Source organism: Mus caroli, chromosome 11, assembly GCF_900094665.2.
Source record: "Mus caroli chromosome 11, CAROLI_EIJ_v1.1, whole genome shotgun sequence".
Lineage (NCBI taxonomy): Eukaryota > Metazoa > Chordata > Mammalia > Rodentia > Muridae > Mus > Mus caroli.
Window position 1 is genome coordinate 29578782 of NC_034580.1, and position 10474 is coordinate 29589255.

Here is a 10474-nt window from a genome sequence, read left to right on the forward strand (position 1 = left end):
GCATGAGAGATGTTTTCATTACCTAATTCAGGAAAGGACAGAGATGTATTCTTCTGTGGAGGGTTGGATTGTTGCAAATCTAAAACTCAGTGCAGTGAGTAGCAGAGAGCAGAAACCAGAATAAGAACAGTTATGCAAACATAATGTGTCCACACAGCGAGGTGCCGCACATTGGAAAGCTGTTATCCAGGAAGGTCTTTCTCAGCTGTCCAGATTCAACTCCAGCTCCTCTTGTCATCCCTGATTTAACAAAAAACAACACCTGGGGTCGTCAGTACAGCTCTCGCTGCACGTATCTGGATCAGAGCCCGGCCTGTGTAAACACTTAGTCCTTTCTGCAGAGCTGAGGCCATGGGTATAGGTAAAGTTCCAACACAACCCCAACTTTCCCCGCCTGTTCTGTGCTACCTCCCTGTGCCCCATGTAAGTCCCCACCAAGTCTCTTCTACGTCAGGTGGATCTTAGTTTCTGGGATTGTAACCAGGTGTGTGTGCATGTGTGCATGTGTGCATGTGTGTGCCCTCCCTCTCCACAGCTGGCTTTCTTAGAGATCACCATTTCACCTAGAGAGATCACATCTCTGGCAACATCAGCCTCCCTCTCCTGCCTAGCCCTGCCTTTCCACCTCAGCTTAGAAGCTACTGTTTAGAGAAGCCCCTCAGTCAGCCTGGGCATCTGTCTTCTGCGCTAATTACCCCTACCCCTGTTTGTGGACATATCAGCACGCAGTGTGACAGCTAGGTGAGGTCCATGTGGGATCTTTGTCCCACCAGACTCTGTTTTTCTTCAGGGAAATTCACATCTGTAAAATAATATGTGTATTATTTGAGTGTGGCCCATAGGAGGTAGGTGCTCAGTTCATAAATGTTGATAAAATATCTCCATCCTCACGTACTTAAATAATAACCTTTCTTCTCTAGCAAAATCTGTGTATCTCTTACACCACACACACACACACACACACTGCCAATCTTCCCTTTGCTGACTCACTTTCTCGTGTTCACCTCTCGGTTGCACAGCGTCGCTCTCTGGGGTATAGACCCACTTACAGTTATCTAAAGAGCTTTTGACCTTGGTACTAGAGAGGGGTGGGTCTGAGACCTCTACCATACATGCACACCCATCTCAGCCCCTGAACCCCTTCTTGATATCCCGATACAGCCATGCATTCCATGAAGGGAGTCCACATGTGGATTTCCTGGACCCTTGCAACAGTACCCGGAGATAGTCGGAAGGAGGTAATGAATTCATTTTACAGATTTAACCAACAAACCAACCAGCCAAACAAACAAACAAACAACCGAGCCACAGAGAGGCCATTGCCAGGTGACAACAACAGAGTGGAACCGTTCCTCTATCCGGGCTGGAGTTCTTTCTGGGACACGTTGGGGAGTGGAGGTGGCGTAGGATGTTACTTTACCTGTCAGTCCCTCAGTCCCAGAGGCTCTAGAACACCCTCACATGTATGAGGACAAATAGGGAACTTCTCTAAGTCACAGCTCCCTGCCTTTTCCTCCTGTATTTGAAGCCACTGAACATTGCTGCAGCTGTGCCCTGTGCAAGTTCTGTTCCCAGCTCCAGGTCTCCCCAACACTAGATGCTCAGTCCCCCAGGGGATCCTGGAAGGACAATGTCCTAGTTCTGAAAGGTAAGATTAGGGAGAAATGGGAAGAGGCTCTCATGATTCTCCCCACACCAGCCACACAATGGACACCGGCCAACCCTATGCAGCTGGGTATCTGGACGATGTCATGAGAGATGGCCACCCAGAGCTTTTGCCTCCTCGAGTTGCCTGGGTCTGTGGGCTTCAGTCCCTGAATATTGAGTCTGCAAACTCCAGTGTCTCTTCCCCCTACCCCCCCCCCAAAAAAAAAACCCTCATTCTCCCTTCGAGAGGGCATGAATATTTAAAGAGATTTTTTTTCCAGCCACCAGAACCGCAACACATTGCTGCTCTTCCTTTAAATTTATGTCCAGAAAGTTTGCCCGAGTTCCTCTCCATGTCCCACCCTCCATAGCATGGAATATCAAATGGAGTCCCTGAGAAGTTTGCCTCCTTTTTGCTAGGAGAGTTATCAGGGCTGTTGGCTGTGTTTAGGGGCTGAGGATGTGTGTGTAGTCCTCCTGATTCTCCTCCATGGCCACACAGAGAGTTAAATCTGAAAACCTCCTGACACTTCAGTACTTGGAGAAGCAAGATAATCAGGCACGGGGCGGAACAGTCGTGTGAGACAGCAGATCAGTGGACAGAGTCCAGGCGCACAGGACCCCCCGGGTCCCAGGGGGGCAGCCTCAGCAGTGACTGCTGAGCTGATCAGGATTCAGAGTTTGTTACTGCATAATGACTACTCCAGCCCCAGGGCCACCTCCTGATGGCCCCCTTCAGCATCTCCGCTGGGCAGAATTCCTCTCAGCCCACTGCATCAAATCTCTCTTATCAACAAGACACCATACTCCCAGGATAAGTTTTTAAAACTCCAGTCACGCCAAGCTGCTTCCGAGACTCCGGGAGGGTTCCTTTCCTCTGTCCATCTATAACCAATCAGCTACACATCACCAACTCCATTTCTAAAGTTCCGGGCAATTACAGCCTTCTGAGCTCCCTGGCTGGGCGCCCACCCGCCCAGAGCCAGGGCCCAGGTAGTCAATGGACTCTAGTCTCAGGCGCTTATTTCTCATCCTTCTTAGAGTCAAGACTCCTGCGCACCAGGAATGATACACTCAGCACACTGAGGCAAAGTGACCAGTCAGGTCACATCAAAGCAGGGCGCAGTAGTGGAAGCCAGTCTCCCTACCTTTGCTGAGGGTCCCGGTGATGAGTTTAAAGATGGTCTGGGCAAATTTCACGAACCCGAGTCTGCATCTTTTGGAGCAGCTGCTCATAGCGGCAGAGGGGAGGCAGGTTCTGCAGTCAGCACCCAGAAGGGATGGTAGACACCTCGTGTGCTTCTGGACCTTGGAGCCCGCCTAGGTGAACCCTGAGAGATGGATGCACCCCAGAAACCAGTCTCCTCCGGCACAGCTGCCTCCGCAGTGAGTCCAGCGCTGCATCCAGAGCCTGCAGGGCAAGCCCTCCCTCCTTCTCCACCCCCTCCTTCTCTTGGCCACTCAAGTCCTCGCCACAGGATCACCTCGGGACCTGCCAGGACTGGGCCAGCACTGCCAGGGTATCTCCGGCTCAGAGAAGACTCCACATGCGAGTGAAATTGAGCAGAGCAGGGAGGGAGGAGCTGGAGCCCTCCCAGGCTTTGCTGACAGTCTTGCCTACATGGCAGCGGTAATGTAGCAATTAATACTCTAGTCAGAAGGGAGGGACTACTACACAGAAAACACGGCCCCACAGCTCCAGCGCTCCGCAGGCTCACTTGCCAGCTCACGCTCTCTTCCACTCTGTCTTTCCCCTTTAATCTAACAGATCAATTCTTGGAGCCTTGATCTGGATCTAGGAGAAAGCCCCACAGAGCAGGAAGCCGCAGCTGCCCCGGGTACTCACTGGAAAGTTTGCAGGCAACCTGGGACCAGAGAGGCCAGGCAGAGCGGAGAGCTGCCCTGGGGAAGCTGATCCGTATATCTTGGATGGAGAGAAGGTTGTCTCCACGTTTAACAACCTAGCATCCACGCAGGGCAGGTGCTATCTGCTTCCCTGACTCAGAACGGCCAGTGGTGCTATCTCCTGGCTTCAGGGACCCCCATCTCAAAGGAACTGCTGAATCCCAGTCTCTGTCTCTGCAAAGCGTGCATGAGTCCACACTGCCTCACAGGGATGGGAAAGCAGCACAGCTAGCCTCAGAAAGATGTAGAGGGGTGACAGAGCTTTAAGTAAGTTGACCACAGTGAAATACCATCAACAGAAACTGTAAGCCTTTTGTAAAGTTCAACCATTGTGTAATAAACACTTACTTGCCTTGTATTTTGTGTAAGAAAGACTGCGTGGGACAGAAGGGACCTCACGGGACACATCAATGCTCCACAGTGGCTCTCCTTCACTTTCTTGGTGACTCAGAAGGTCACCGTGGGGACCTGAACCATCAGCATCATCTCTGGATGCTCTGTGTCTACATGTGGGCAGCAGTTATAAAGCACACCTCCTTTGAACCTGGTCTCTTCTTCTGCCCCAGCTCCTTCCCCTGTAGCGTGAAGTAGAGCAATATGTTGGCTCAGAGCTCATGAATGGACAGAATGTTAGACAAATCATTCCCAGAACTCATGCTTTGTGCCATCTGGTCTTGTCTCTCCTGGTAGCAACAGGGAAGTAAATCTTAAAGAAACAGACCTCTGGGCCACCAACTGAGCTCAACCCAAGGAGAGTCCCAGGAGATAGTCTACAAGCTTTTCTCTAGGTCCCCAATCTCTCCAGCTTTGCCAGTGTGCTATGGTACCATTTATACAGCGATGCTGACAGAGAATATTTCACTGTGCTTGATGCCTTAGCTTCCGAGACTGCTATGTAATCAACCCTTTACCTTGAGGCATTAAAAACCCCTGTTATGACACACAGAGAATCTGGGGATGTAAATGGTTAATCTTTTATTTACTTGTTTACTTGTTCAATATTTACTGAGCTCCCGAATGCAGGAAAGAGCTGGTGGGAGCCTGCTTTCAGAAGCTGAAGCCAGTATCTGATGTCAGCAGCACACACACATCCCCTGCTAAAGAAGCTGGTGTGTGTCATTAAGCATCCTTTGTCTTTCACCTTCCACTCTATCTGGGGCACCTTGTCTATTGGACAGTGTCAGCCATATGCACTGTGAGTCTTTCTCCTCCGTTGGCCTGTCTACATTCCAATGTTTCCTGGAAGCACTCTACACACATACGCTGAGGTATGCTTTGCCAATTCTCTATGCGTCTCTCAATACAGACAGGCCAACCACTGAGATTCACCACTACTCTTGGTCCTTACTGCTTGGCCTCCAAGGTTTAAATAAAAAAGAACACGCTCATCGGAGTGTCTGGTATGGTACGCACTAAAGTTTATTTTGCTAATTGCAGGGCTTTTACAGCTGCTTCCATTGATTGGCCTGCTTCTGGGCTGCTACTGTTACTACCCCTGTCCTTAGGACACTACACCACTGGACAGGGATGCCATTCACAGTCAGTATTCTTAAACATATACTGCTTGCCCTGACCTGTGGGATGTGTGCGAAGCTACAGAGCAAGAGTAAGATGGACTCTGCCTGAATATAAACCCGGTACAGGAGTTGCTGTTCATACCAAGTAAGGGTGTGAGGGAAAGCAACCTGAAGACCATAGGGCGTGGTGAACTGCACAGGGTGGTAGATGGAGAGGCAAAGCCATATCATGGGGAAATGGACAGAGGGCACAAAGGCAGAGCCTCATGGTCTCTGGGCATCACCAGGCTCGGCCCTTTCTCTTCTCCAGCAGCAGTTCACACTCCAGCGTTTGGATTCTTCTCTGCTCTCTACAAGCACTAAGCATTTGAACCCTCAGTCTTAGATGAATGAGTCAGGCCCAGAAAAGGGCAGCAGCACCCAAAATCCCACACATTGCTATCCCCAAAATGTAAGCCAGGAGTTCACTGTGCCAAGAACATTAGTAGAGAAGGAAGCATTGGGCCCACAGTAGGAGAATACAGGACAAAACTCATGCTTGAGGAGTATGCTACTCTGCAGGAAACTGGAGACAAAGAGGGTAAGAACACTCACTGGGCAAATGGGAGGATCTGAGATTGGATTCCAGCATCCAAGTAAATGCTGGGCATGGACACATGGGTGCCTGTGACCCCTAACACTGGAGAGCAGGGTCAGGATGACTGCTGGGCTTGCTGGCTACCACCCCTCTCCAGGTCCAGTGAGACGTCCTGTCTCAGGCAAGTAATGTAATAAAATGTAATAAAATAGGATACTTAATCTCCCCCACCCGATGTCCTCTACATGTGGCAGCAATGATATATAAGGCACACATGCATACACACACACACACACACACACACACACACGCGCACACACCACAAAGAGAAAGAATGAGAGAGAGAGAGAGAGAGAGAGAGAGAGAGAGAGAGAGAGAGAGAGAGAGGAGAAAGTAGCTGAGGATTCAGGTAGCATGAGGGAAATTAGCTCACTAGCAGGCTTTGTAATTAGCCTCTGTGCTGCAGATGTGCATTACCTGGGGACACAGGAAGCCAGACTTGCTCTCCACCTGACTCCACTCACAGGAATCTTCACACACCCACACCGGTTCCAGGAGGAAGTGGGACAGGCAGATGGGGACTCTAGGTAGTCTCTGGTCCCCGAGAGTACACTGACTTACCTGAGTGCAAAAGAGGCAGGCATGCCTTTCTTCCAATAGTTAAGAGAGCAGGAAGGCTGTCCTCCAGGGGACAGGAGTGGCACCACCATCCACTGAGAGCCTTCTCTGAGCAAATGCCCTGGGTATTCATTCTTCATAACACAAACCCGTATTAGAACTATGTGAGGCACCGATCATCTTCTCACTCGTTCTACAACCTAGAGAGAAAAGTAATGAGAGAGAGAGAGAGAGAGAGAGAGAGAGAGAGAGAGAGATGGAGAGAGGGCAGAGGGGAGAGGAAGAGGTGAAGGAGAGGGAAGGCCTTACTGGGTATTCCAGGCTGACCTAGAATTCTTGTGTAGACCAGGCTGGCCTTGAACTCACAGACATCTGCTTGCCTTTGTCTCTCAGCCTCCCAAGTGAATACCAGGGTTCCAAATGAAAGTGAATAGCATCTTTAGAGAGCCGTGTTTGCCTTGCTACCAGAAGAAACAAGCAGTGCCCATCATAGCTGTAAACTTATGGAGAAAACATATTCCCTGACCGAAGAGAAAATCTTTGCATGGTCATGGTTGTAGGGTGGGGAGAGGAGTCATCGAGGGAGGCAGCCGGAATAGAGGCAGCTGCTGTCCAGCCAGGAAGCAAAACACAAGAGCTCCTTGGTAGAGCATTTTATGGAGGGACTTAGGAAGCTGGTGCTGTGAGACTCAGGAAACTGACAGAGACCTGGAGGACTCACAGAGTGACAACGGAGGAACCAGATTCTACCTCTAGAGATGGACCAGGAAGACAAGACACAAAGAAAGAGGATGACATCCCCTGGTTGTAGCAACTTGACAGCAGGACCTGGGAAGGCAGAGGCAGTCCTCCCAGGAGGGGGAAGGGGGTGTTGCTGGACGGCTCAGGGGGTCTCTGGCAAGAATGATGAGAATGATACTTTTTGGGGTAGTTAAAAATCACAATGATGGTGATGCATGCTGGCAGGAGAGGACATTCTTCCAGAAACAGGTTCCTCCCTCCAACCAGAGCTTCACATACTGTGCTCCAGGCTGGCATGGGACTGCCAGCAAAGCAGATATATGGTTCCCAGCTGTAACCTGAACATCCCAAGTACATCAAGGAAGGAGGAACCTCTGGCTTGGTCAAACCCTTAATAACCAGCGTGGTCTATATATCTTCTTTTCTAATATCCCACAATCCCTTTGCCCTCACTTATTCACTCAACAAATATTTATCTTATTATATCTTATTATCATATATGTATGTATATAGCTACCTACTATGAGCCAGTCAGTAAGAATCATCAACTGATAAATATAAAGCCCCTTCCTATATGGAACTTGCACTATAGAGCTTGAAGGGCAGGGGCTGCTAGGGTCACAAACAAATGAGGAAGCAGGGAATTCTGAAATGAAAACACTCAGTCTGTGCCTTAAAATCAGCAGGACAGGAACTTCCTAGAACTTGCTGGTCAGCTCCTAAGGGAGCAACTGTGCAGGGTAGACTCAGGGGCAGTCACGAACATCACACAAATACAGTCAGGATTTGTTTCTCGGGCCCAGTGTGGTCTGGGTGTTAGATTTGGGGGCTCTCACCTCAGTGATAAAGTCATGAAGCATTTGGATGCCATTAGTTATTTTACCTGTTTATAGATAGATAAGAACTTAGAGGCCCAGGTGAGGCTCAGTGTAATCTCATGGAGGGCCACAGATGAAATCAGTGGGCCAGTGACTGATCGGGTGGCCGCCAGAGGAGAAGCCCCTAGAAATCATGGAAACAAAAACTGGTACAAGTCTTGGGAGGATGAGGGGAGGGGAGAGAGCAAGTTGTAGATTTTAGGTATCTTAGGGGAGGGCACTATCCCTGGTGAGTGGGGATGGGGATGGGAACCCCGGGAGAAAAGGGTAGAACTGGGATTTTCATAAATAATTTATTCTCATTGCTGCTAAGGAAGAAAATAAGCCTAGCATCTCAGTAGACTCCAAATATTAGCATTTAAATGCAGGCTTACATAGGTGGGTTTAAAAAAAAAACAATTTCCTGAGATTTAAATCCGATTTTATTTTTCCTCTAAGCCTAAGAAAAATCAGTTCTGCTTGAGTGTGGGCCTGTGAGAGGATTCTGTTCGCTCTAGGGTAGAGCAGCTCCACGTTCTCTATGGGAGTTCGCAGCTTCTCTGTGTTATAATTGTGAACAAATGATGCCTGAGAAGCCACGGGCAATTCATCAGCACTGTTTGTAGGGCTCATTGCATTGAGAGCAGGGACTACGTGCACTCTGATCTCGGCTGTCAGCAAGCCTGTGCCCTGCAAGGCCCACAGAATGATGGAGGCAGCTGCAGGAGCTGTCAGGCAGAGATGGGAAGAGTGATCCCCGAAGCTCTCTTTTTTTCTTCCTGCTGGCCCCTAGATGCCCCACACTGCTCTGAATGGCATGGTATATGCAACCTCCTCCTTCCCATCCACATTTGCATCCTATTCTAGGAATAGAGTGTCAGTGGGTGTTCACTGTGCAGTGGAAAAGGAAGCGCTGGTATAAAGTATAAACTGGAATGCCAAAGGCTAACAACTTGGGTGCTGGCTGGTCCTGGCTGTAACCTACACCCAGCACGATGGGGTAGGCTAATTTCCCATCTGCTCTCTGTAGCCACTGGATGTATAGTAAGCCACACAAACACAGGCTCCAAATTCCTGGATAGAGTTTGATTCTGGATGCTTCTTCACTCTTTCCCAGATATCAATGCATCCAGTGCCCCGGGCACTTAGGAACTTGCTCTTTTTCAATGGCCCAGCTGTTTTCCCACCTGTTCTATATCTTAGCACCCACAGCAGCCTGCCACTGCTTCGAGGACACAACACCAGTAGTCTGTCCCCTCTTCATTTTTCTTTCTAACTCAGCTAGCCCACACCAGCTCCTGATACACCCACTTCCTCAGAATTCCTCTGACACATCTATTTCTCCATAGCTTCATGTGCATTGAACAACCATCTCAAAAGACAGCCCACATTCTGCTCAGTGGATTGAACAGTGGCCTCCAAAAGATGGTGTGCATGTGTGTCCAGGAACCTGGGCAAGTGGAGGCTTACTGGGAAGAGGGTGTTTGCAAGTAAACCCAAATGAAGCGGTTTGGAAAGAGACCATCTTTGAGTAGCCAAGTAGTTCCTAAATCCAGTGCTAAGGGTTCTAATGATTGACAGGAAAGGAGGAAGGTATGGACCACCTTCCTCCTTCCTCAGGCAGAGATGGAAATGATGCGGCCAGGATCCAGAGATATCAGGTCCACCAGCAGGAACGATTTTCCTGTATTTTCTGAAGATTTTGAACATCTATCCTTCAGGATTGTGTGTGTGTGTGTGTGTGTGTGTGTGTGTGTGTGCGAGAGAGAGAGAGAGAGAGAGAGAGAGAGAGAGAGAGAGAGAGAGAGATTTTCGTTTGGAATGATTCATTACAGCAGCCACGAGAAACTAATGCAGCCCATCTAAAGCCAAATCGTGGCAGGAATTCAGAAAAAAGTGAATTCTGGGAGTCACAGGAGTGGTGACCTGCTCCATCTGGCATCCCAGTCACCTGGAGACTATGTGAGACTCTGTCTCCTGGGCCTGCTCTGAGTGTCTAGCATTGGCTCTGAAACCTGAATGTTAATAACTCCTTCAGCCAATTCTAAGCTGGGGAGTTCTAGTCTCTGTGGGTCAAATCCCCTGTACCTGGCTCAGGCTGAGGGCAGAAGAGATGGCAGGTTTAAGTGGATGGATGAATGGCATTTGCAACCACACAACTCATTTAGCAGCCAGAGGGTGCCTGATCCCCGTTCCCACAGCTTCCAGCTCCTAGGTAATGCTCTACCTAATAGATCTGCCAGGGCTGGTGAGGACGAGCTTCCCCCAGATGTCCCGCCATCAGGAAGACCAGTCTGGAGCAACTGATGGGCTTTTCAGATGGAGATGAGTGTCCCAGAGCATACACTCCTCCCTCGGTGCTGATGGGAACTGATGGGGACCAAAATCTATGTATGCCCAAGTCCTGTAAGATGGCATAGTCTCCACATAGAACCTTCTCCCTGCTCTCAGTGATCCCTAGATCCCCTATGATAGCTACTCCTCTGTAAACATTAGCAAATGTGTTGGTCAGAAAACAATGTGAAGAAAAAGTCTGTACACTTTCAGGAGAGATGTGTCTAAGTTCTTTCGTTAGTTCTTTTTCTTCCACTTATTTGTTGAGTGGTGAACAC

General features: G+C 49.3%; 1 protein-coding gene across 1 annotated transcript in view; it reads right to left on the minus strand.

Moving 5' to 3' along the window:
* Kcnip1 (potassium voltage-gated channel interacting protein 1) overlaps window positions 1–3243 on the minus strand; it is a 358975-nt gene extending 355732 nt beyond the window's left edge. The window contains exon 1 of the mRNA XM_021175757.1: window positions 2796–3243. Coding sequence (XP_021031416.1) covers window positions 2796–2883 — 88 coding nt within the window. The 5' untranslated portion in view covers window positions 2884–3243. The remainder of the gene's footprint in view (window positions 1–2795) is intronic.
* Between the last annotated feature and the right edge of the window lie 7231 nt (window positions 3244–10474).